We start from the raw sequence: 25,144 nt of genomic DNA, 5'->3' as shown, positions 1-25,144 counted from the left end.
CGTCGTTCTGGGCCACACCCCCCACCGCCAATCAGCCCAGCCGCCTGGACTAGGTGCCTCCGCGAGCGCCCCAGAGCGTTTACTGCCCTCACTGTGGCCCCCAGGTGCAGCAGTGTGACCCTCGGGACGGTCCCGGGGCCCACACCCTCCCACACGAGTCCTTGAGGGGGGCTTCTGGCCAAGTGGCTCCTCAGCCTCCCCCAGACGAAGAATGTCCATGTCGAGTCGGCCGTGGTCAGACCAGGAGAGGAACTTCCTGGCCACCAGCTGGCACCAAGCCTGGGAAACCCCTCGCGCAGCCGGTGGTTTCCGGGAAACGGCGCCGAGAGCTCAAAGCAGTGCCCAGACCGCCCGCCCCTCGCGGCTCCCCCAGCGCCCCTGGCGGCCAGCACACGTCCCCGCAGAACCGAAAATGTTAGTTTATTCTGCGCCGTGGAGTGTGGGGACAGCCACCAAGCCGACTCTCGGGGTCCAGACTCTGGGGGGAGGTGGCGTTAGAAGTGGATGGAGTAGGTACCAGGCGCGTCCTGGGCATCCGCAGCCTCGTCGCCGCTGCCCTCGCTGCCAGAGTCGCCAGCGCCACCCGCTTCCGAGGCTGGCGTGTTGAGAACCACCACGTCGGCCTCGGCGCCGATGTCCTCTCCGAACCACACGGCCTTGTAGCCGCCCTCAGGCCGCCGCTCCTTGGTCAGGATGGACCTCACGGCCGCCGGGCTGCCCCCGTCCGCGGCCTTGGCAGGGGCCTCTGGGAGCCGACGCGGGGTCTCAGGGCTGGGCGGCGCGGGCTCCGGGGGCTCGGGCTCCCGGGGCGCCGGCAGGGCGTGGCTGGGTGAAGGGCTAGGCGCCGGCGCCCAGTTGGCGTCGTCCGAGTCGTTGAGGAAAGCCTGGTTGTCAAACCCTTGAGGCTGGGGCTCCTGGGGGCCGGCAGGAGCCTGCGGTCAGCCAGCGGCCAGCTGGGCTCGGCCACCCTGCCCCCGACACTGGGGGCCGGGCGCTCTGCCCCTCCACCCTGCTCTCCTCGCCTCGCACCCCATCTCCCACTCTGACCACTGGCCTCCCTCCATCTCCCACGCTGCCCGCTGCCTCACGCTGCCCAGCTCTCCATCCTGCCCCCTCTCCACCGCCCCGCCGTCTCCGGCTGCTCTCTGTGGAGTCTCCAGTCCGACTCTGCAACCCTCTCTCCTGGCCCTCCAGCGGGCAGCTCCTGCCCGCCCGCCAAGCCTCACCAGCGCTCGGCCAGAGCCGCACGTGAGTCGGTGGCCGTAGTTCTTGTAGACCAGGACCGCGAGGGCGATCAGAGCCAGGAGGAGCAGCGCGCCCAGCACCCCGCCCAGTACCGCCATCTCTGCCTCCGAGAAGCGCCGGTCCCCAGCCTGGCCTCCGACTGGCCTGCCTTCTGTTCCGTCTGTTTCAGGTGTCCCTGCGGGCAATGTGACTGCTGCCCACTTACTCTCACACCCCAAGCACTCCCAGGCTGAACTGCGGGAAGCTCAGGACACCCTGAGAGCAGGCCAGGCCTGGCACCAAGGGCCGCGGTTCCCAGAGGTGGGTACACTGATCCCCCACAGGGAACCCAATAGGCCGGCCTGCTGGAGAGGGCGGGGAGGGGGTGTCAGTGCCCACCAGTTCCAAGTGGGAGGCCGAGGGGGCCACTATTCCATCAAGGAGATGTGGGCAGCATGGGGCCTGTGGACTGAATGACGCTGGGAACTGGGGGGTCACTGAACCCCAAATCTGGGCTCTGCCCCAACCCCCACACCTTCCCCAGTTTAACTCCTGGCACCCTTACGGCCTGTCTCTCCCCTAGACCGGAACAGACCTCCCTTGGGGTTTCGTGGTCATGCTGGGCTGACCTGGGGTCAACCGTGCCCCACGGTGATGACCCAGTCATGAGTCAGGGAGCGTGAGGGTGACTCAAGGGTAATGGGGGTGCTACCTGGCGTCCAGGTGTTCCTGCTGGACGCAGGGGACGTCGGCGTCGAAGTCTGTGCTGAGGCCCCGCTGGGTGAGGCTGTTGTGGGGGAGGGGCTGGTTCCCACACTAGGGGGCCCCGCAGGCGCAGGCGTGGAGGAGGCCGGTGGCCTCAGAGTGGTGCCTGAGGAGGGGTGTGGGCCAGTGTCCCCCCCAGAGCTGGTCGTGGAGGACCCCTGAGAGGGCTCAGGGGGCTGGGGGGCTTCCGAAGTGGGGCTGCTCGAGGGTCTGGTTGCTGAGCCCCCGCTGGGTGAGGCTGCTGGGGGGGAGGGGCTGGTTCCCACACTGGGGGGCCCCGAAGGCATGGAGGAGGCTGGTGACGTCAGAGTGGTGCCTGGGGAAGGCTGCAGGCCCGTGTCTCCTCCAGAGCTGGTCGTGGAGGACCCCTGAGAGGGCTCAGGGGGCCGGGGGACTTCCAAAGTGGTGCCGCTCGAGGGTCTGGTAGTTCCTGCCGTCTCTGGGGATGTGGGGGGACCTGGGGGGCCTGGGGCCAGTGACAGGGCTTGGACTCGCCACTGTCCCCAGCAAGGGGCCCTCCCCCTGCCAACCTGGGGTCCTTGGGAGGCTCACCTGTGGGGGAGGGCTGAATCTGAATCTCCACGACCGTGGTCGCGGTGCCTGAAGTCACTGTATTGTTGGCCTCAACCTGGGCAGGAAGGGGGTTTGTCCGTCCTGGGCTCCAGCTGGACCCCTGGCCCTCTGAGACCACCGCCCACCTCTCACCTCGGCGTAGAAGACCCCGGCATGCTCCAGTGAGGTAGCAGTCAGGACTGCTTCTCCGTCCATTCGGAAGTCAGAGTTGTTGGTGATTCGATACGTGATGGCTGAGTTGAGGTCCTAGACGTGGCCGCGGTTAGTCTGGAGCCCAGGCTGCTCTGCAAACCGCTCCTCCCCCGCCCCCCACCCCCCACCAGCAGGAGGCCAGGCAGATCAAAGGACCAAGCGGTGCCTACTGGGAATTCAGGGTCCTGGGCCCGGATCCTCAGCGGCTGGGAAGGGTCAGCTGCATCCTTGACGACCACGCCTGCCCCAGAGCCAAGCCCTACAGTGCCACGATACAGGCTCTGGGTGAAGTGGGGCATGCTCCCGCTGGCGTTCCGGGCCTCCACCGTGACCTGGGTCACGGAGTATCGGGCATTATCAGCCTGCTCGCCCTGGGGGTTTGGGAGACAACAGTGACCAGCTGGTCCTTGAACTGCATGTTCTGTAGCTGTGGGCCCAAGCAGGGCCTTGTGCAGGCACCAACCTTGACCACCAGAAGGAAGGTCTTGGCGTTGGGGATGCTCTTGGTCATGGTGAGGTTGCCCGAGTCGACACTGATGGAGAATGTGCTGTCCTCGTTTCCTGAGAAGACGGAGGGAGTGTTTGGGCGGGGTCCCCTCTGGAGGCCTGAGGTCTCCCCACATAGGGATGGGTTCAAGGTGTTCCCTGGAGAGGGAAGTTGGGAGCTGCTGCCCACTCACCACTGATGATGCTGTACTTGATGGGCTGGTTGATGCCCTGGTCCCCATCCATGGCGTACACGGGCCCAGGATGCAGGATGAGGGGGTCTGGCTGTGGGAACAAGGAGGGGCGAGGACCCCATCGGGCTGGTGCTGTGGCCGCTGCTTGGCCTTCCTGCGCCCCTCCAGGAGGCCGGGGTCGCTACCAGTGGGCAGCCAAGGACACAGCCCAGTCGTCCAGCACTCTCCACTGCAGCTCCGGATCTGGGGCTAATGAGTCAGTTTGCCCAGAGACATTGGATCAATCTGAACATGCACGTCTGTCTCAAGAGGCAGCACTCAAGGATGGGAGGGCGCACCTGGTGGCCGTGCCAGGCCCCCAAGCCTCCCCAGCATCCTCCCCCAGCTCACTGCCCACTCGCTGGGCCCCAGGGGGCTGTCTGGCTGTGCCCTGAGGACAACTGGACCCAGTTCCCTCACTGGCATTTCAGAGGCCCTGGCCACCACGGCGTGGGGCAAGACTGGTTTACGAAAGAAGTTTCACTTTTCCTTGAAAATTACAACCACTCCGGCCCCCCTTGCAGGCCCCATGCCCCTGCCACCCTGCTCCTTGGGGTCCTCCGTACCAGTCTGTGGCCGGTGGGCACAGCCCCATGGTACTCGGCATGGATGCAGACAAAACCATCCGAGTAGCTGCAGGGCAGGAACCAGGGGGGCCGCAGGTCGACGGGCTGTACCTCCAGGACCAAGGTGGCTGTGGCTGTGTGGCTGGGCTCTGTGGTCTCCTCCTGTGTGTCCTGCAACAGCCCGCCCTGCGGTCAGGCCTGCGCGCTGGGGGCCGAGGCCGAGCGTGGGGCCATGAGCCGGAGTGCCTGCTCACCCGGGCCAGCAGCCGGAAGGTCATGTTTGGCCACCTCTCCAAGTCCAGTGATTGGTCCAGCCGAAGTGCTGGGCGGTTTGCACCCACCAAGGAGAAGAAGCTGCTGGCACCCTGGGGAGGCAGGGGACTCAGCCCGAGAGGACGAAAAGGGGAGGGGTGCCCGGAGCAAGGAGCTGGGAGCACTGACCAGGGTGACCTCTTGGAGGGTGTAGAAAAGGACATCGTCTTTGTCCTGGTCCTGGGCCTCCAATTCTGTCTCTGAGATGACGGTGGTGTTCACCCGGGTGTCCTGGGGGGCGGAGGGGCTGGTCTGGCTGTGACCTTGACCCCCAGGCTTAGACCCCGGCCTCCAGATGCCCCAGATGGTACCGGCCGCTGCCCCCTCTCGCTCACCTCAGGCACTTCCCAGAGCTTGGTCTCGTAGGGGAACCTGGGCGGGTTGTCGTTGACATCCAGCACGGACACAAACACCCTCAGCTGAGTCACCTGGGGGAGGGAGAAGGTCCCCGGCCAGGCCGGGTGAGCTCATTCCGGATGCTGCGGTGCACCCCAGACAGCTCTCCGCCTGGGGCTCCTGCTCCAGGCATTACAGACGGGGAACAGAAAGTGATTTTAAAAACACAGAAGTGTGGGACTTCCCCGGTGATCCAGTGGCTGAGACTGAGCTCCCAACACAGGGGGCCCGGGTTTGATCCCCAGTCCCTTGTGGCTCAGCTGGTAAAGAATCCGTCCTCAATGCAGGAGACCTGGGTTCGATCCCTGTGTTGGAAAGATCCCCTGGAGAAGAGAAAGACTACCCACTCCAGTATTCTGGTCTGGATATTCCATGGACTATACAGTCCATGGGGTCACAGACGCGATTTTCAGTTTCTTGTTTTTCAGGGAACTGTTAACAGATCCCACACACGGCAGCTAAAGACTCCGTGTGCCACAGCTAGGACCTGGTGCAGGCAAATAAATGAAAATAAAGATTAAAAAGCACAGACAGAGGTGTGGCTGACCTGGAGAAAAATCACACAGGCCCTGCGGGGTGCGAGCAGCAGAGCCCCACAGTGAGGAAAATGGCAAAGCAATCCAATTTCTTCAAACATAAAACTCGGGGGGAATCAAGAAACCCGTAGATTGAAAGAGACGTGAGAGAAACCTCAGCCAGCTGCTCCAGGTGGACCTTTCTGGGGACCCGATTCAGGCAAGAAACTGTCACAGACGCCTCTGGCCCCGGGGGAGTGGGGACGCGGGGTGTCGCACTGCTGAGGGGTCCCTGCCTTCCCCGGTGTGGGTGTGACGGCATTACCGCGGGAGTGGAGCCGTTAAGAAGCAGCCTTATCTTTTATTTTATTATTATTTTTTTTAAGAAGCAGCCTTATCTTTTAGAGCCTCATCCTGAAATCTCCGTGGTGCACTGTGATGTCGGCTGGGGGCACCTACGGGACTCAGGGAAAACCGAAGAGCCGACTGGCGCGCGGGAGGGGGCGCGGGGGTGGGCGCGAGGGTGGGCGCCTCTCCGAGGACGTGTCTATCCAGGGAGCGGGCTCCCAATCTGCTTTGATTCACTTCATTCGGGAGGCGGGGACCCCGCTGGAGAGCCTCCCTTTACTGGAGAGAGTATTTCTCCTGCCGCGCCCTGGGCTGGGCGGGGCCACGGGGGGAGTCAAGGACCCGCTGGAAGATGCTGCTGACCAGGCCCCAGGTGGACGCCCGGGGTGGGCAGGACCTGGCCTGAGGCAGAAGCAGCAGATTAGCGGGGGAGGGACGGGGGAGGGGAGGACGGAGCTGGCGGGAGGGGTGCCTCCCGGGTCGGCTTGGGGGACCCACTGGGCTGGGGTTGGGAGCTCAAGGCACAGTCTGCTGGGGGCAGTGTGGCCTTGCTGGCACAGAGGTGACTCCTGAACACGCCACCAGGCGGGGTCAGCAGGGAGTGACCGCGGCCAGGCAGGGCGGAGCACAGAGGTCCAGGCCAGGGCACTCTGACGTCAGAGGGGGTGGGCTCGGGGGTCGTGGGAGGAGTCTGGGGGCGCACTCACCACGGAGTCACCGCTCCTGCACTCCAGGTGAGCCAGCAGCATTGTGTTCGCCTGTGAGGGGGTGGGCGTGGGACTCACCTGACCGGCTGGCCCCGCCGACTGTCCCCATCTCCCAGCTGAGGAGACGGAGCGAGGCAGGTGCTGGCTCGGGGTCCGTGGCCCCCGCCCTGCGTCCAGCGGGCGTCAGGGCCCGGCAGCTTGACTCCCTGAGGGGCCCACCCCCGAGACCAGGCCCTCAGCCAAGCCTGGGGGCCCAAGAGGCCCCCTGGGCAAACTGAGACCCAGAGAGCCCCAGAGAGCCCCTCTCTGGGGAGGAGTGTCAGTGCCCAGGTGGATCCCACGGGGAGTCCCTGCCGCCCCCACGGGCACAGCCAGCCTGGGTCTGCTGTCCGCACCTCATAGTCCGGGGTCACGTTGAGAAACAGCTGATTCCCCTGGATCCGAAACGCAAAAAGGGTGGACGAGGGTCCAAGGGTCACCTGCTGGCCCTGGGGGACGTAGATGTCCAGGAGGGGCTCCCCGGGGTTCGTGTTCTCCTTGACGGTGAGGGAGGTCTTGTCCACGGAGCAGACTGGACGTCGGGGAGGAAGGGTCGGTGCTGCCAGCCCCCTGCCCGCGCCCTGCCCAGCCCCCCGCCCGCTGGCCAGCCCCCCGAGACCCGCCCAGCCCCCTGCCCACTGGCCAGCCCTGCCCCCACCCCCGCCCGCGCCCCACCCAGCCCCCCGCCCTCTGGCCAGCCCCCTGCCCGCGCCCCACCCAGCCCCTTGCCTGCTGGCCAGCCCCCCCGCCGCCTCCGCGCCCCGCTCAGCCCCCTTCCCCTCCACGCGTGTACCCTGGGCCTGGGCCTGGGCCTCAGCCGCGAACAGCAGCGGGAGCAGCAGGACCCAAGTCCCCATCTGGGCGGTGGCGGCGGGCGGCCCGCGGAGGGTCCGAGCCCGTCTGGTGTCCAGGACCCGCTGAGCCACCTGGGTGCTGCCTGGCGCTTTCTCCTCCTGGGTGACCTTCGCCCCGCCAGGCGCCGCCCCACTTTATGGTCATTTACAACCGCCACCCGCAAGCCTGGCCTCCACCAAGGGGGCCCCCGTCGGCCGCCGGCCAGGCCCCTCTGACTGCAAGGAGAGGGAGACCAGATCCAGGCCACGTGCAGGGGCTGACGGGGCTCACCCCACAGACCCCGAGGAGCTCACAGCCGGGCAGGGGAAGCGGGAACCAGGGCTTGGACTGAGTGGTCAGGGGGACTGGCTTCTGTGCTCACTGTATTCCCCCACCCCACCTCTGCTGGGCTCCTCTGCCAGAATGAACAGGCGCAGTGCTGGGAGTCAGCTCTGTGAGGTCCAGGCCCACCTCCTCTCCGTACTCAACCCTCTAGGGAAGGGAAAGGTTATTTGTGTCCCAGGGACTCCCCTACCTGTCCCAGAAACAAGCTGGCTTCCTCCAGGCAAGGCTGGGTGAGCCCACAGTGACAGAGATGGAGTGTTCCAGGGACAGCTGGCAGCTCTGGGGGGGCACCCTGGGTGCCAACAGAGGGGCATCCTGGGGAGGAACCTTAGCCCAGGCCCCCAGGCATCCTGCCTCCATTTCCTTGGCCACCTAGGCTCAGTAGCTGGGAGGCACCAGTGGGTGCGGTCCCGAAGGGGAGAAGGGCCCGCTGTGATGGGGCGTGGGGTGGCGTCTCCCCCGCCTCCTGGCCTGAAACACCTTCCTGGAGCAGCCCTGCCTGCTGGTCCTCCAAGGCCTCCTGCAACCCCGGCACTTCTTGGGCTGTCGTCACTGGCCCTGCCCCACAGGTCCCGGGGTAGTCAAGGCGCTCGGCCAGACGGCGGGCCAGGACACAGGGCCGAGAGTCACGCTCAGTTCCCTCCACTGGGGAGCCGCCTCCTGTGGGACATCTCCTGCCTGTCACCTCTTCCTGCTTGGCTGAGCCTCCCTGCCTCGTCCTTGCCCCTTGCTAGGCTTCAAGAGTACGTGAACCGAGAACTTCCAGATGTCCAAGCTGGATTTAGAAAAGGCAGAAGAACCAAAGATCAAATTGCCAACATCCATTGGATCATAGAAAAAGCAAGAGAGTTCCAGAAAAACATCTACTTCCGCTTTATTGACTACACCAAAGCCTTTGACTGTGCAGATCACAGCGGACTGTGGAAAAATTCTTAAAGAGATGGGAATACCAGACCACCTTATCCGCCTCCTGCCAAACCTGTATGCGGGTCAAAAGGCAAGTTAGAACCAGATATGGAACAATGGACTGGTTCAAAATTGGGAAAGGAGTACGTCAAGGTTGTATATTGTTACCCTGCTTATTTGGTCCCATCGCTTCATGGCAAATAGATGGGGAAACAATGGAAAGAATGAGAGACTTTATTTTCCTGGGCTTGAAAATCACTCTGGACAATGACTGCAGCCATGAAATTAAAAGACACTTGCTCCTTGGAAGAAAAGCTATGACAAACCTAGACAGCATATTGAAAAACAGAGAGGTCTGTTTTTAAGAAAAAACGTCACTTTACCTACAAAGGTCCATATAGTCAAAGCTATGGTTTTTCACGTACAGATCTGAGAACTGGACAATAAAAAAGGCTGAGTGCTGAAGAATTGGTGCCTTTGAACTGTGATGTTGAAGACTCTTGAGAGTCCCTTGGACTGCAAGGAGATCAAACCAGTCAATCCTAAAGGAAATCAACCCTGAATATTCATTGAAGGACTGATGCTGAAGTTGAAGCTCCAATCCTTTGGCCACCTGATGCAAAGAACTGACTCACTGGAAAAGACTCTGATGCTGGGAAAGATTGAAGACAGGAGGAGAAGGGGATGACAGAGGATGAGATGGTTGAATGGCATCACTGTCTCAGTGGACATGAGTTTGAGCAAACTCTGGGAGATGGTGAAGGACAGGAAAGCCTGGTGCGCTGCAGTCCATGGGATAGCAAAGAGTCAGACACGACTGAGTGACTGAAGAACAACAACCTTGCCCCCTCACCACTGCCTCCCTGGGAAAGGAGCTGGGGGACATGTGAGCCCCCCACGGTCTCTGAATGTTTGCTGTGTGGATGACAGGGGTGCAGCCAGCTCCCAGGGAGCCCAGGGGATGGGCAGCAGATGAGGAAGTGGGCAGATGAAGCTCCCCGCTGGCTTCCCAGGTTTAAAGGGCAGCTGGGCGTGGCCACCGTCTTAGACTCCGGAGGACAGGACCCTCCTTCCCTGGACAGCCACACCCCACAGGTGCTTTGAGGGTACCAGACGGCAGTGCACAGAGAGAGTTCGCGGGGCTAGGGTCTGAATTCCTCCTTTATTGGTGCCAGATGCAACCCATCCCCCTCCTCCCTCCCCCTCCCCTGTCCAGGCCCCCCTCGAGAGGGTCCTTCTTCCTCAGGGCCTCATCGGGTCCCCTCAGCAGTCGGGACGGCCGGCTTGGACACCATGACCCCTGCCTTCAGTGCAAGAGGCAGCTGGGAAGACCAGGCTTGATCCTCGGGGGGCCTCAGGGGCGCCCTGCAGAGACGGCCGGGTTAAGGGTTGGGGTCTTGGCGCGGGAGACCACGCCCACCTGGGGACAGCAGGCCTCTCTGGTCACCAGCGCCGGCAGTTTCCCCTTCCCAGGCTCCTGGACCGGGGTTGTGTCCAATTGTGCCCGAGACCCAGAGTGCCTCAGGGAGGGAGGCGCTGGAGGAGGGATGGGGGAGGGCTGCTGCTCACCAAGCCTGAAGGGCGGGCGCGTCCGACCACAGCAGGCATAGCGGGCCCTCCGCAGACTTGGTCCAGGCTGTGCTGTTCTCTGTGTCCTGCTCGCTGCCCCCCACCCCAAGTCAGGATTAGTCTGGAGTTGGGGGGATCCCACACCGCGTCGCTTGTCCCCCGCCAGCCCCTCTCCTGCGGTCTCCACCAGGCCCCGCCCCTCGCCCGCCTTTCCCTCCAGGCCCCGCCCCTCACAGGCACTTCCCTCCAGGCCCCGCCCCTTGCCCGCCTTCCCCCTCCAGGCCCCGCCCCTCACCAGCGCTCCCCACCAGGCCCCGCCCCTTACGCGCGTTTCCCACCAGGCCCCGCCCCTCACAGGCACTTCCCTCCAGGTCCCGCCCCTCGCCCGCCTTTCCCACCAGGCCCCGCCCCTCGCCCGTCTTTCCCCTCCAGGGCCCGCTCCTCACCTAAGTTTCTCCTCCAGGCCCCGCCCCTCACCTGCCTCTTTCCTTCCCCCAGGCCCCGCCCCTCACCTGCGTTTCCCCACCAGGCCCTGCAGCAGCCGCTGCAGCCGCGCGCTGTCCCTTAGGCGACTGAGCTCGCTCGTGAACGTCCCGTCCGAGTGTCGCGGGGCCCTGCGGAGAGGACGGGAGGGCGGCCGAGGGTGGTCAGGGCCGGGCGGGGGCAGGATGGGTTGGAGGTGTGGGCGCAGGCCCCGGGGCCGCAGGCTCACCTGGGGGGCGCGGGGCGCGCGGCGCAGCACCCGAGCAGCAGCGGCAGCAGCAGTAGCAGCAGGGCCAGCTTAGCCATGGTGCACGCCTGTCCGGGCTGAGCAGCCGCGAGGCCCAGGCCCCTTTATAGCGGCGTCCGGAGCGGGAGCCGGGCGGGCGGGGGTCGGCGCCGCCCCGGCTCCGCGCCGCCAGAGCCGCGCCCCATCGATCGCGCGGGAAGGTCAGGGCCGCCCCCCCAGCTGTCGCCCCGGCATCCCGCCCGCCCCTAGCGCCGCGGTGGCGCCCCTCGGCAGACCGGCGGGGGTCGGGCGCCCGGAGACCAGGGGACCCCGGTGGGGGCAGCGGGAGGAACCTGCAGGGGAACGGCCTGTGCGAAGCTTAGAGGCGCCAGCGGAGGCCCGATGAGGCGGTCCAGAGGGCCTGGAGGGGACTCAGGCCGCGGCCACCAAAGCCGCGGGCCGAGTGACCTTTCCCCAGTCTTCGGACGCGGCACGGCGCGGGGAGCTGCGGGCAGGTTGGGGGTGGGGGCCTGCGGCCTCGCGAGACCAGGGCCTCGGGCACCTGGGCCTTCGTGTGCGTTTCTGCAGGCGGGAGATCTGATACTACCTCGGTCGGCCTTTCTACAACCAGCACCCCTGAAATCCTGACACAGAAACTGCAAATCGAGTCAGTGGAGTTATAAACCAGCAGCTCTTGTGTTAAACTTCATGTGCATTTTAAAAGTAGTTCGCAGACTTTGTTTTTTAGAACAGTTTTAGGTTTACAGAAAAATCGAGCTAAAAGTACGAATTCACACACACACGCAAACACACACACACCCAGGCTTGCCAGCACGGGGCATTCATTTAGGACATTTGTTACAAATGATGAACCAATATTGTACATCATTGTTAACTACATCTGGGATTTGCCATTACTAATCATCTTGGTGTTACATATTCTCTGGGCTTTGACAAATGTATAATCACACGAATCCGCCTGTGTGGACACTACCTCACAGAGCTTTCCTGCCCTAAAAATCCCTTCATGCCACCTGCCCATTCATCCCTGTGTCCCCAGCACCTCACCTTTTGACTGTCTCTGTTCAGTTCAGTTCAGTCGCGCAGTCGTGTCCGACTCTTTGTGACCCCATGAATCGCAGCACGCCAAGGCCTCCCTGTCCATCACCAACTCCCAGAGTTCACCCAAACTCTTGTCCATCGAGTCGGTGATGCCATCCAGCCATCTCATCCTCTGTCGTCCCCTTATCCTCCTGCCCCCAATCCCTCCCAGCATCAGAGTCTTTTCCAATGAGTCAGCTCTTCTCATGAGGTGGCCAAAGTGCTGGAGTTTCAGCTTCAGCATCAGTCCTTCCAATGAACACCCAGGACTTATGTCCTTCAGGATGGGCTGGCTGGACCTCCTTGCAGCCCAGGGGCCTCTCAGGAGCCTGTTTACCTTCCCAGGAATGTCGCGTGGTGGAGTCACACAGTGCATGGCCGTTTCTCATTGGCTTCTTTCACTTACACAAATTGAAGTTTCCTCCGTGTCTTTTCATGGGCTGACAGCTCGTTTCTTTTTGAGTGCTGAACAACATTCCGTTGTCTGATACACCACAGTTTATACACTCACCTACTAAAGGACGTCTTGAGTTGCTTTGGTTGCTGTCAGATTTTGGCAATTATGAGTAAAGCTGCTGTAAGCATCTACATGCAGGTTTTTGTGTGGATGTAAGTTTTCAGCTCCTTTGGGTGAACAGCAAAGACCGTGATTGCCGGATTGCATGGTAAGAGTACTTTTGGCTTTGCACAAAGCCACCAAATGGTCTTCCAGAGTGGCTGCACCAGCTTCGCATTCCCATGGGGCGTGGGGCGTAGTATCTCATTGTTTTCTGTATCTGTATTTTTAAACAGCTGCTGTGGCCTCTTCTTGCACAAATTTGGCAGATTACAACCCCTAAACTTTAGCAGCATTGACCAATTAATCACATTCATGAGAATACTCAAAACCCTGAGTAGTCATTCAGATTTTTTAGCACCTCAAACACTTAAGTGACCAGGCAGATCTTCATAGGAAGGATCTTCCTATCTTAAAAAAAAAAAAAATCAGCATGCAGGCATATTGACTTCTAAACAATTAACATACAGTAAAAGATGAATTATGACTTATGTCTGGATCGAGTGACTGCCACCATAATCAGGATACAGAACAAGCCCATCGCCCCAAAGAACTGCCTCCTGCTGCCCACAGAAAGGGTCCACTCTGTTACACGACTCACCGACTGAGCGGCAGTAGCTTAGTGGGCAGCAGCTTGGGACGCGCCCCCTGTCCTACGCTGCTCTGGTCACAGCGGCTCCAGGTCCCAAGCGGTCACTAGTGCAGAAGGACAGACAGGGTGAGGCGAGGCCTGAGTGGCAGAGCCGGGCGGGGCTGAGGCAAGGAGGGGCAGGCAGGCAGCCCCTCGGGTGCCAGTCGTAGGGGAGTCTGTGACCAGCTGCCCCATCGCATCTGAACAGCCGGCCCCCGCTGCGCCTGCCGCTGGCACTCTCTCCAGACGGCTCCTGGCCGGTGTCCTCTACACCCACATGTAGCCGGCTCAGCATTTCACGTGGAAAGGCAGCAGACAATGTGGGCTGGCATCTGATGGGAACTGGAGAAGCAAGCAACGGGTGGCTCAGGCCTGGCCTGGTTTGGACCCTACTTTGCGACAGAAGCTACGTGGCAGAGCACCACGTGGACCCCCAGATTCCAGGGAGAGCCCCAGGGTTTCCCGGACGCCACGCCTGGCTGGGCCTTCGTTACAGGCACACAGAAAGCAGTCAGGTTATGTGAACAGCTATCCAAAGCCTTGGATCAGACATCATTCTGTGTGTGGGATCCTAACAATGGCCAGGTTCAGGGTCCAGGATTCTTTTTTTTTTTGGCTTGGATCTTAGTTCCCTGACCAGGGATCAAACCCAGGCCCTCGACAGTGAGAACAGAGTCCTTTGCACTGGTCCACCAGGGAATTCCCAGGGTCCAAGATTGTGAGGAAGAAAGAGCAGCTTTATTTTTTCACAGTAAAACATAGGAGGGAACATATTCAATGCCTAAGAATATATCTCACTGTGACACAGTTTTATTCTCTGAATACTAAATCACCAAAAATATTCTTTTTTGGGGGATTTTAACTAAGATTTAAATGGGCTTCCCTGGTGACTCAAACAGTACAGAATCTGCCTACAATGTGGGAGATCCAGGTTCGATCCCTGGGTCGAGAAGATCCTCTGGAGAAGGAAATGGCAACTCACTCCAGTATTCTTGCCTGGAGAATTTCATAGACTGAGGAGCCTGGCAGGCTTCAGTCCTTGGGGTCGTGAAGGGTCAGACACGACTGAGCGGCTAACACTGCTACTGCTAAGATTTAAATGGCGAGTTTAATGGCATCTACTCTTAGCTCTGCATTAGGGGTGTTACAGGAGGGCACTGGAGAGAACTCATTCTTTCAGATCTGTGACCTCTTCTTTCACAGAGCTGCAGAAGCAGTGCGCCTTAGGCTACCTTCGGCTGAGCACTTCAGGATATGAACTTGGGGCCCAAACTTGTTGTTCAGTCGCTACGTTGTGTAATAGACTGTAACCTTTCTGTGGCTTTAATGACCGTCCCCTTTTACAGAGCAGAAAAAGAAAAATCACTTTACTCCTTACACAGAATTAAAGACATACAAAAGTAGACAAACTCCCAGGTACCATTACTCAGCTTCAACAATTTACAACCACTCTTACCTACCCCTATGACTTTCTCTATTTTTTCAATTTAATTTTGGAGCAGATCTCAGAGCTTGTATCAGCTCACTTATGAGGATTTCAGTATGTATCTCAAAAAGGTAACGACTGGATTGTCAGCTACCCGACAGAGGTTGTCAGGGAGTCTGCCTGATCAGCCAAGCTGAGTTATCTGAGTTATCCAACCTGAGCCAGGAAGGGCAGGGGCTGGGAACAGTCCACGGGGTGTCGGGGAGGTTGTCACAGGGTGCAGTTGCTGTAAGAAGGGTCTTTTAAGGCAGGAAACTGATAGGGACTGAGAAAACGTTGTGAATAGTTTAGGACTGGTGAGCACAGGGGGACAACGCCCTTCACATTAATGTGAGGAAACTTGGCATGTTTTCCTATTTCTTGTCTCCTGAGTAATTAACATAAGATACGGGAGATGCCCCCATCTATTACCTTCCAAAGCGTCATTCTTTTACATTTTGGGTGCAGATCTGAGACTTGTGCTGCGCGTGGTGTTAAGCAGTGGCGAAGCTCTGCTGTTTTCCACACGCCTCTCCGCTGTCCTTCTGTGTTGCTGCTGCTGTGGGCCAACCGTCTCTATGCACTTAGATCCGTGGCCACACTCTCCGCGCATGCCATCCGCCCAACTGCCACCCTTCCTCCCGTCTTAGCTACAACACCCCCGTTAATTCACCATCATAGTTACAGTACTTTTATAAGTCTTCATATCTGACAGATCACATTCATTCACCTTGCTTTTCTTCAAGAGTGTCTTAGCTATTTTTGACCTTCTGCGATCAGTTCAGTCACGCAGTCAGGTCCGACTCTTTGAGACTGCATGAACTGTCTAGGGCCATATCACCCTGAACGCGCCTGATCTCGGAAGCTAAGCAGGGTCAGGCCTGGTTAGTACTTGGATGGGAGACTGCGTGAACTGCAGCACGCTGGGCCTCCCTGTCCATCAGCAACTCCTGGAGCTTGCTCAAACTCATGTCCATTGAGTCGGTGATGCCATCCAACCATCTCATCCTGTCATCCCCTTCTCCTCCTGCCTTCAATCTCTCCCAGCATCAGGGTCTTTTCCAATGAGTCAGCTCTTTGAGTCAGGTGGCCAAAGTACTGGAGCTTCAGCTTCAGCCCCAGTCCTTCCAGTGAACATTCAGGACTGGTTTCCTTCAGGTTTGACTTGTTTGGTCTCCTTGAAGTCCAAGGGACTCTCAAGAGTCTTCTCCACACCACAGTTCAAAAGTATCAATTCTTTGGTGCTTTGACCTTCTGAATTTCCATATAAATTCAAAGATCTACTTGTCAAGGTTTACAGAAGACTATTAGGAGATTAATGAAAACTGCATCAAATTGTTGGATCAATTTTAGAATTACAAAACTCTTCCACAAAATATGATCAAAACAAATCCAGCAGCACTTTTTAAAGGATTATACACTAGGACCAAATGGAGATTTATCCCAGGAATGCACGGGTGATTCAACAGACAAAACTCAATCGGTGTAGTACATCACATTAATAGAATGGAGAAATACATTTAATCATCCGAATGGATGCAGAAAAATGCATTTGATTAAATCAACACACTTTCATGATAAAAAGACTGAATAGACCAGGAACAGAAAGCTATTTCCTTCACACGATTAAGGCCTTATATGAAAACACAACTGACATCACACGCAATGAGGAGGGGCTGAAAACTCTCCGTCAGCTCAGGAAAAAGACAGGCGTGTCTTTTTCTAGTCAACATTGCCTGGAAGTTCTAGCCAGAGCAATTAGGCAAGAAACAGAAAGAAAAGGCTTCCGAAATTGGAAAGGAGGACATCCCTGGTGGTCCGGGGACAACCCAGCTCCCATGCAGGGGCCGCAGGCTCAGTTTCTGGCAGGGCAGCCAGATCCCACGAGCCCCGACTGAGAGCTCGGGCGCTGCAACTAGAGATTCCGTGTGCCACAACTAAGGCTGGCACAGCCAAACTGAAAAAAAAATAGAAGTGAAACTGTTTCTACTTGCAGATAGCACGATCTTATACACAGAGAACAGCGGGGGAAGAAACAGAAACCCCAAAACCTGTTAGAACTAATAAACAAATTCAGCAAAGTTTCAGGACATAAGATTGAAATATAAGAATGAGTTATACTTCGACACAGTATCAATGAGCAATTCAAAAATGAAATTAAGAAAATAATTCATGGGACGTCCCTGGTGGTCCAGTGGTTAAGAATCTGCCTGTCAATGCAGGCGACGTGGGTTCAATCTCCTGGTCCAGGAGGATTCCGCGTGCCTCACGGCAGCTACGCCCGAGTGCTGCAACCACTGAGGCTCATGCACAACCTGGAGCCCGTGCTCTGCGACAGAGGCAGCTGCTGCAGCGAGAAGCCCACACGCCGCGATGAGAGAGCAGCCGCTGCAGCGAGAAGCCCACACGCCGCGAAGAGAGAGCAGCCGCTGCTCGTGGGGACTGGACACCCTCATGCAGCAGCAGAGACCCAGTGCAGCCATAAAGAGAGAAGTAAAAAAAATTAAGTAATTCATTTGCAATAGCATCAAAAAGAATAAAATTCTTACTTATAAATTTTAACCAAGAAGGTAAAAGACTCATACGATGAAAAGCAAAAAACATTGCTGGAAGAGATTAAAGAAGGCATAATACGTCAGTCTAATCACTTCATGGGAAATAGATGGGAAACAGTGGAAACAGTGTCAGATTTTATTTTTGGGGCTCCAAAATCACTGCAGCCATGAAATTAAAAGACGCTTACTCCTTGGAAGGAGGGTTATGGCCAACCTGCTGCTGCTAAGTCGCTTCAGTCATGTCCGACTCTGTGTGACCCCATAGCTGGCAGCCCATCAGGCTCCCCCATCCCTGGGATTCTCCAGGCAAGAACACTGGAGTGGGTTACTATTATTCAAAAGCAGAGACATTACTTTGCCAACAAAGGTCTATCTAGTCAAGGTTATGGTTTTTCCAGTGGTCATGTATGGATGTGAGAGTTGGACTGTGAAGAAAGCTGAGCTCCGAAGAATTGATGGTTTTGAACTGTGGTGTTGGAAAAGACTCTTGAGAGTCCCTTGGACTGCAAGGAGATCAACCAGTCCATTCTAAAGGAGATCAGCCCTGGGTGTTCTTTGGAAGGAATGATGCTAAGGCTGAAACTCCAGTACTTTGGCCACCTCATGCGAAGAGTTGACTCATTGGAAAAGACTCATGCTGGGTGGGATTGGGGGCAGGAGGAGAAGGGGATGACAGAGGATGAGATGGCTGGATGGCATCACTGACTCGATGGACGTGAGTCTGAGTGAACTCCAGGAGTTGGTGATGGACAGGGAGGCCTGGAGTGCTGCGATTCATGGGGTCACAAAGAGTCGGACACGACTGAGCGACTGAACTGAATGTTCATGGGTTGGAAGACCTAATATTGTTAAGATGCCTTTGCTCAGCAATGATCTTCAGATTCAATATGCTGCTTACTGAAACCCCAATGACATTTTTTTTTAATAAATGGAAAATCCAACTCTAAAATTTGTATGGAATTGCAAGGAAATCCAAATAACCAAAGCATTCTTGAAAAAGAAAAACAAAGTTGGCACAGTGGCTGATTCCAAAACTTGCTACAAAGCTACAGAAATCAACACAGTGTGGTCCTGGTGTTAAGGCCAGACATAAAGGTCAGTGGGATAGAGACGACAGTTCAGATACAAACCCGTACATCCGCTACCAATTTATTTTAAATAAAAGAGGTGTTTGACTGTGCCGGGCCTCGGCTGTGGCGCATCTGGCTGTGCCGGGCCTCGGCTGTGGCGTATTTGGCTGTGCCGGGCCTCGGCTGTGGCACAGAATCTGCAGTTGCAGCACTTGAGCTCTTACTTGGGGCTCGTGGGATCTAGTTCCCTGAACGGGGGTCAAACCCAGGCTCCCTGCCTTGGGTGTATGGAGTCTTATCCACTGTATGACTGGAGAAGTCCCATCAATTGATTTTCAATGAAGATGTCAGGACTATTTAATGGGGAAAGAAGAGTTTCTTCAATGGCATTGGAATAACTGAATATCCACATGCAAACCCATGAAGCTGAACCATTACCTCATACCATATATAAAAATTAGCTCAAAACGAGTCAAAATCTAAATTATTTAATCTAAAATTATAAAACTGGAAATTCCCTGGTGGTCCAGTGATTAGGACTCTGTGCTCTCATTGCCAAGGTCCCAGGTCCAGTCTTAATCGGGGAAATAAGATCCCACAAGCCATACACATGACAGAAAAGAGAAGGAAAAAAAAGGTCTTAAAAAAAATAAAATAAAACTCTTAGAAGGAAATACAGGGACAAATCTTCATGGCCTTGGATTTGCAATGGTTTCCAAAAAAGTTGTACAAATGACCAAGAAGCACACGAAAGATGCCCTATGACTTAAGGGAAATGCTATTCAAAGGCACAGTTTCATAGAATTACTGATGAAAGAAATCAAAGACTATCTCAATAAATGAAGAGATGTACTGTATTCATGAGTTGGAAGATAATATCGTTAAAATGTCAATTTCCCCCCAATCAAATTCCCAGCAGGACTTTTTTGCAGCTACGGACAAGCTGATTCTAAAATTCATATACACAAGGACATCCCTGGTGGTCTACTGGCTAAGACTGCAAACCCCCACGCAGGGGGCCTGGGTTCCACCCTTGGTTAGGGAGCTAGGTCCATATGCCAACTAAGACCATGTACACCCAAGTAAATAAATAGATGCTTAAATAGAATTCACACAGACGGACAAAGGAGCTAGAACAGTCAAGACAGGCATGTGAAGGACAAAATTTAGAGGACCCACACTGCATGATTTCATGACTTACCATAAAGTCACAATAATCAAGACTACTATTGTTGAAAGACATGTGGACAATGAAACTGAGAGTTAAGAAATAGCCCCACAGAGATATGATCAAGTGCTCATGGACAAAAGTTCAAAGGCAATTCCATGGAGAGAAAAGTCTTTTCAACAAGTGGTGCTGGGATAACTAGACATCCACAGGCAAGAAAAATTAATCAATTAATCACATCAGCTTGTACCTTACAGATAAAAAAAAAAACTCAAATACACTGTTAGGAGAATGAAGAGACAATATTCCTCTCCAGTCTGGGAGGAAATATTTTCAAATTACACATCTGACATTTCTCCCCATTTTTGTCTGCAAGACGTGTCGTTGTGATTGTTTGTTTGTTGTTTGTTTTTGCTGTGCTGCACTCCAGTACTCTTGCCTAGGAAATCCCATGGACAGATGAGCCTTCGGGCTACAGTCCACGTGGCCACAAAGAGTCGGACAGGACTGTGAGCGCACGACACAGCATGCTGCTGCTACATCATATTCTTTCCCCAATCTGGGCTGCATTTTCACTCTCTTTAAACAAAATATATTTTCTTTATATGCAGATTTCCATTTTCTTAGCATCACATTTCTTTATTTATTTGGCTGTGACAGGTCTGAGTTGGGGCTTGTGGCTCGTGGGCTTCGTTGCCTCAAGGCATATGGGATCTAGTTCCCGGACCAGGGATCAAACCTGCCTCCCTGCACTGGAAGCCAGATTCTTAACCACTGGACCATCAAGGGAAGTCCTTGGGCTGCCTTTTCACCCTTAATGGTGGCAGATGTCTGAGGACCAGGAGGGAGACTCAACGCTGAGGCCAGCCCATCCTCTGATAAGCGTTGAGTCTCCCTGCTGGTCTTCAGACCTTTATCAGGTCTCCTGTGATTTTGCCCCTTGTGGGGATCATCACAGTATGTCTCCTCAGGGTCGCTGTCTTCTCTTTAACTTCCCTGCGTGTAGGGTGTGCAGGTTGACAGGGTTCTCCTGTGGGGCTTCTCTTCTCTGTGAGAACGATGAGACTCAGGTAAGATTAAGCTCCCAGTGGCCTTCTCGTGGCCTTGGCTCCTTTTACAGCCTCTCTAGGCTTTGTGGGGTGAGCTCATTTTTCAGGCTCAGAGGGGCACACAGCTTGCTCAGGGTGATGGAGCCAGGATCAGGGTTGCCCACCCAACTGCTGGAGGAGGATAAGGGTCAGGCAGTGGCTGTGGGTTGGAGAGTGACTGAGTGTGGTCCAGGCTGGTAGGGACCCAGGTTGGGGTCTGCAATCATTGCAGGGGGAGATGAAGGGGGCAGAGAGGCCGGGTCGGGTGGGGGTGTAGAGAGGAGTGCGCCTGGAGGGACGGAGGGGGAGCCTGGGCTGGGGCGTGCAGGCGTCTGTTGGAAGCAGCCTGGAAAGGATGCCCCCCACGCGGCTCCATCTCTGCCTCGGGGGTCTGCAGAAGCATCTCTGGAGGGGGACGCCCAGCCTGGGCCCATGCAGGGTCGCGGGGGTCTCTGAGGCTGGACCTGGTGGCGCTGGCGTGAGTGCCCGCAAGTCTCGAGGGATTGTTGAGTCGCCCTTTCATCCTGTGGGTTTCTCTGGGCGCTGACCCTCGCGTCGTCCCGCAACCCTGCGTGGCAGAGAGCGATGCTGGACCCGCCCAGGCCAATCACATCCCTTCACTGGGCCGGCGCGTTTGTCCATCTGCCCGGCCCTAGGGTCGAAGTCCAAGATACGCCCAAAATGGGTGCAGCTTGGAGCGCCCTGGGGTCCGCGGAGCCGGGCGGTCGGGGCGGGACTAAGGCCCGGCTGGGCGGGCCTAGGGGCGGGGCTCCGGCGCGCGGCCGGGACTGTCCGTGGTGCTGAGCGCCCGGCGGGGCGCGCGGGCCGGGCGCCATGGGGAACCGCAGCGCCGCAGACGCGGACGGGCTGCTGGAGGAGCGCGCGCCCGGCACGGGCGTCGGCGCCGGGGGCCCCGGGGCGGCGGCGGCGCTGGTGGGGGGCGTGCTGCTCATCGGCGCGGTGCTTGCGGGGAACTCGCTCGTGTGCATGAGCGTGGCGGCCGAACGGTCCCTGCAGACACCCACCAACTACTTCATCGTGAGTCTGGCGGCCGCCGACCTGCTCCTCGCCCTGCTAGTGCTGCCTCTCTTCGTCTACTCCGAGGTGAGCCCGCGTCGCCCCCTCACGCGCACCCTCGCCCGCTCCGGGTCCCCTGTCCCGGCCACACGGAGGACCGAGCCTGACCCCGCTGCTTGGCTTCTCAGGATCCTGGAGCTGGGCGCTGTGCAGCTCCCAGGACGACCGGAGCCGGGTTCCCTCTGAACCTCGCTCCCCCACCCGCCATCATCCCGCGGTCCGTCTGTCCGCTTCGCGATCCGTCCGCCCTCCCGCTCTGTCCCTCTCTCCGCTTCGCTTTCTCTGTTACCCAAGAGATGCTTCTGTTCTTCAAACACAGACCCCAGTAACAGGCGGCTTTTGCAGTCCAGACCCCCACCCAGCCCCCTCCGCTGGGTTCCCGTCCCCTCAGGGGGAGCCAGCTGGATGGACTGGCAGAGTCAGGCTTACCCCACACCGGCTCCCCTGGGGCAGAGACACAGAGGTCACCCCACGAGGCCACAGCCACACAGAGCCACGCATGCACACACGAGCACGACCCGGGCAGGGCACCCTCACTCCTGCGCTGACGTGGCTCACAGCAGGAGGGACCCTCAGCTTCCGGGAGGTGCAGGGCAGGGAGCCTGGCTGGAGGAAGGGGGTGCCCACCCGGGCTGGGGAAGGGCCTTTGCCAGAACCTGGGTCCGGGAACCACCACACCCAGGTCAGGTCTGGCCCTCGGGTGGGTCCCCCTTGGTGCCAGCCATGTCCACTCTGCAGTTTGGGCAGAGAAAAGCTGCTTAGGCGGAGTTGGGGACGCGGTGTCCCGGGCTGTGGGGGGAGGGGAGGCATGGTTTTCTAAGGTGGAGGGTGAGTCCAGGCAGGGCTGGGCAGAGAGGCCAGCAGGACAGGGACGGGCATGACCTACTGCCCCCCCACCCGAGCTGTAGACAGACGTCACAGTGACGGCTCTTAAGCTCCTAATCGTCCCAAATCAGCAGGAGGAGATTTAGAAGGGGCGGCTGTCTGCTCCTCTGCCCTTGGTGGGGGCGCTGGGCAGAGGGCCGAGGCTGCTACTTCGTAACAATGATGTGCATGCTACCGTTGCCCTCACTTCAGGAGTGCGGGGACGAGAGTGGGATGACCTGTCCAGAGTCCCAGAGACAGTTTCAGCAGACAGGCCAACTGCGCGATCTGCTGGAGACGGGGGTGGATGCTGGGCTCACGCTCTAGGGCAGCAAGGTCCCCACCTGCAGGGAGGGGCCCCGCGGACCCTGAGCAGCAGGGATCACCGCCAGCCGTTGCCTACGCCCCCAAACCACCCCTCCAATCCGAAGGCGTTTCCCAGTTCTAACAGGAAGGATGGGAGGTCTCTCGGCGCCCGGCCTGAGGGGAGGGGAGGACCGCCCTGCTTCCCGCGGAGCGGCTCCTCTGTTATTCAGCCCCCTCGCTGCCAGCAACGGCGGGGGTCAGGAAGACATCTCGGGGGCGGGGCCGAGGAAGGTCAGCTTCCCGAGACTACTGTTGCTGCGGCTCCTCTCCGTGCTCAGGTGCAGGGCGGCGTGTGGCTGCTGAGCCCGGGCCTCTGCGACGCGCTCATGGCCATGGACGTCATGCTGTGCACGGCCTCCATATTCAACCTGTGCGCCATCAGCGTGGACAGGTAAGCCGCCCCGCCGCCCTCACCGCGCTCCCCGCGGGTTCGTGGCCGTGGGCGCGCCCCGTCGGGCCGCCCCGCCCCGCCGCCCTCACCGCTCTCCCCTCAGGTTCGTGGCCGTGGCCGTGCCCCTGCGCTACAACCGCCAGAGCAGCGGCGGCCGGCAGCTGCTGCTCATCGGCGCCACGTGGCTGCTGTCGGCGGCGGTGGCGGCGCCCGTGCTGTGCGGCCTCAACGACGCGCGCGGCCGCGACCCCTCCGTGTGCCGCCTGGAGGACCGCGACTACGTGGTCTACTCGTCCGTATGTTCCTTCTTCCTGCCCTGCCCGCTCATGCTGATGCTCTACTGGGCCACGTTCCGCGGCCTGCGGCGCTGGGAGGCAGCCCGCCGCGCCAAGCTGCACGGCCGTGCGCCCCGCCGGCCCAGCGGCCCCGGCCCGCCCGCGCCGGACGCCAGCCAGGCCACCGACGCCGCCCCCGCCCCCGATTCCGGCCCGACCCCCGACGCCGACCCCGCCCCGGACGCCGTCGCGCCCCCGGAAGCCATTGCGGCCGAACCCCCGCCTCAGGCCCGCAGGAGGAGACGTGCCAAGATCACAGGCCGGGAGCGCAAAGCTATGAGGGTCCTGCCGGTGGTGGTCGGTGGGTACCGGCCCCGGGGGCGCGGCGGAGGGGGGCGGTGCCCAGGGTGGGGGCGTGGCGGTGACTCCGCCCCGCCCCCAGGGGCCTTCCTGCTCTGCTGGACGCCTTTCTTCGTGGTGCACATCACGCGGGCGCTGTGCCCCGCGTGCGCCGTGTCCCCGCGGCTGGTCAGCGCGGTCACCTGGCTGGGATACGTCAACAGCGCCCTCAACCCCGTCATCTACACCATCTTCAACGCCGAGTTCCGCACCGTCTTTCGCAAGGCTTTCCGCCTCTGCTGCTGACAGAGCGCCGGCGCCACCTCCCCTGGCGGGGACCCGCCTCGCCTGGGGCTTTGTAGGAGTAATTAAACAGATCCCGGGTCACCTGCTGGGAAGGTTTTCGGGGGGCGAGGAGGAGGCATCCCCACTGGCCCCATCTGGTCAGTTAACCCTTTCCTTCCTTTGAGGAAGGTCCTGGCTGAGCCCTGGGCTGAGCAGTGGGGCGTCAGGGAGGTGCATGCCCGGGAACAGGGGCGCCCGGGACCTCGGAAGGCTGCCTGGGCTCACACCATCCCCCACACACTCCACCCGACTCTGCTCCCCAGCCAGTGGCACCAGCCCTGCCCCCACTTTGGCAGCCCCCTCAAGGTCAGAACGCAGCTCCCTGCCTGCCACCCGATGCCCGAAGCCCAGGAGAGGGGCCGGGCGGCTGGGTGGGCTCAGGGAGGGCCAAGCACACACCCGCAAGGCACTCATCCATCCTCTGCCACGTGGCCAGGACCAGGGCCAGAGCAGCTAGCTACTCGCCCGCCCCCCGCCACAGCGTGACCCCCGTAACCTGAGGCAGCCCCTCCTGGACTTCACCTGGGCCCTCTCAGTCCCCCGTCGTGGGCGCCACGCTGCTCCCTAGTGCTGTGGCTGAGCGCTCTGGTCAGGGACACTGACCACCGAGCTGGCCACAACTGGGTGCCAAGTCCTTCTCTGGAAGGAGCTCCTGTGGGCTGTGAGGTGACAGCATCAGGCCCAACCTCAGGATGTTAAACTATTCCATGAAAAGAGGGGCCGCCCGTCCCCTCTGTGGGTGAGCACCCTTTCCTTCTCAAGGGCTCAGCTGCCACCTCCTCCAAGAAGCCTCCCCTGACCACCTGCAGGACCAGCCTGTCCATATCACCCTGGGAGAGACTTGCCCTCAGGGAGCCGAGCACTGAGGAACGGGGGGCCCATGCAGGATGCTGTGTGCCTGTACCACAGGGGCTGACACAGAGGGAGAGGGGCCCTGGGCGGGACCCTGACCCTGGGGCTGCTCCAGCCTCCAGCAGCTCCGCCCCTTTGAAACAAGACGATGGCCACAGCACGTACCCTGGGTCTCTTCCAGGGGGAGCCCCAGTGCCCAGGGAGGGTCCCCCAAACCCAGGGGGAGCCCCAGTGCCCAGGGAGGGCCCCAGATGGTACAACTGAGACTGGGCAGGATGCCTG

At 58.9% G+C, this 25,144-nt stretch overlaps 3 protein-coding genes across 5 annotated transcripts; 1 reads left to right on the top strand and 2 right to left on the bottom strand.

Moving 5' to 3' along the window:
* Nucleotides 1-403: 403 nt before the first annotated feature.
* On the bottom strand, nucleotides 404-7,322 carry CDHR5 (cadherin related family member 5). Of its 3 annotated transcripts, none has more exons than XM_024986944.2 (15): nucleotides 7,150-7,275; nucleotides 6,713-6,888; nucleotides 6,318-6,368; nucleotides 4,687-4,779; nucleotides 4,481-4,582; nucleotides 4,294-4,404; nucleotides 4,040-4,210; nucleotides 3,435-3,525; nucleotides 3,218-3,315; nucleotides 2,925-3,125; nucleotides 2,695-2,808; nucleotides 2,542-2,617; nucleotides 1,937-2,095; nucleotides 1,227-1,420; nucleotides 404-914 (listed from the first exon to the last, which is right to left on the bottom strand). In XM_024986944.2, the coding sequence occupies exons 1-15, from the start codon at nucleotides 7,211-7,213 to the stop codon at nucleotides 495-497; spliced, it is 2,121 nt and encodes a 706-aa protein (XP_024842712.1). In that variant the 5' UTR covers nucleotides 7,214-7,275; the 3' UTR covers nucleotides 404-494.
* Nucleotides 7,323-7,371: 49 nt separating this feature from the next.
* Nucleotides 7,372-10,901, bottom strand: SCT (secretin). The gene is made up of 4 exons (XM_024987627.2): nucleotides 10,723-10,901; nucleotides 10,523-10,624; nucleotides 10,011-10,103; nucleotides 7,372-9,806 (listed from the first exon to the last, which is right to left on the bottom strand). The coding sequence occupies exons 1-4, from the start codon at nucleotides 10,797-10,799 to the stop codon at nucleotides 9,692-9,694; spliced, it is 387 nt and encodes a 128-aa protein (XP_024843395.1). The 5' UTR covers nucleotides 10,800-10,901; the 3' UTR covers nucleotides 7,372-9,691.
* A 10,248-nt stretch (nucleotides 10,902-21,149) lies between these two features.
* Nucleotides 21,150-24,052, top strand: DRD4 (dopamine receptor D4). The gene is made up of 4 exons (XM_024987628.2): nucleotides 21,150-21,457; nucleotides 22,939-23,051; nucleotides 23,155-23,687; nucleotides 23,769-24,052. The coding sequence occupies exons 1-4, from the start codon at nucleotides 21,188-21,190 to the stop codon at nucleotides 23,969-23,971; spliced, it is 1,119 nt and encodes a 372-aa protein (XP_024843396.1). The 5' UTR covers nucleotides 21,150-21,187; the 3' UTR covers nucleotides 23,972-24,052.
* Nucleotides 24,053-25,144: the final 1,092 nt, after the last annotated feature.

Source organism: Bos taurus, chromosome 29, assembly GCF_002263795.3.
Source record: "Bos taurus isolate L1 Dominette 01449 registration number 42190680 breed Hereford chromosome 29, ARS-UCD2.0, whole genome shotgun sequence".
Classification (NCBI taxonomy): Eukaryota; Metazoa; Chordata; class Mammalia; order Artiodactyla; family Bovidae; genus Bos; species Bos taurus.
The sequence above is the reverse complement of the archived record's forward strand: the minus strand, read 5'-3'. Positions and strand labels throughout refer to the sequence as shown.

Excerpts from the sequence above, each read along its gene's own strand:
- SCT (XM_024987627.2), bottom strand. The coding sequence starts at position 10,799 with ATGGCTAAGCTGGCCCTGCTGCTACTGCTGCTGCCGCTGCTGCTCGGG. Across the intron at positions 10,625-10,722 it reads GCGCGCCCCGCGCCCCCCAG|GGCCCCGCGACACTCGGACG; the intron begins GTGAGCCTGCGG and ends TCCTCTCCGCAG. Across the intron at positions 10,104-10,522 it reads GGCCTGGTGGGGAAACGCAG|CGAGCAGGACACAGAGAACA; the intron begins GTGAGGGGCGGG and ends GGTGGGGGGCAG.
- CDHR5 (XM_024986944.2), bottom strand. The coding sequence starts at position 7,213 with ATGGGGACTTGGGTCCTGCTGCTCCCGCTGCTGTTCGCGGCTGAGGCC. Across the intron at positions 3,126-3,217 it reads CCTTCCTTCTGGTGGTCAAG|GGCGAGCAGGCTGATAATGC; the intron begins GTTGGTGCCTGC and ends CCAAACCCCCAG. Across the intron at positions 2,809-2,924 it reads CCCAGGACCCTGAATTCCCA|GACCTCAACTCAGCCATCAC; the intron begins GTAGGCACCGCT and ends GGCCACGTCTAG.
- DRD4 (XM_024987628.2), top strand. The coding sequence starts at position 21,188 with ATGGGGAACCGCAGCGCCGCAGACGCGGACGGGCTGCTGGAGGAGCGC. Across the intron at positions 21,458-22,938 it reads CTCTCTTCGTCTACTCCGAG|GTGCAGGGCGGCGTGTGGCT; the intron begins GTGAGCCCGCGT and ends CTCCGTGCTCAG. Across the intron at positions 23,052-23,154 it reads TGCGCCATCAGCGTGGACAG|GTTCGTGGCCGTGGCCGTGC; the intron begins GTAAGCCGCCCC and ends CTCTCCCCTCAG.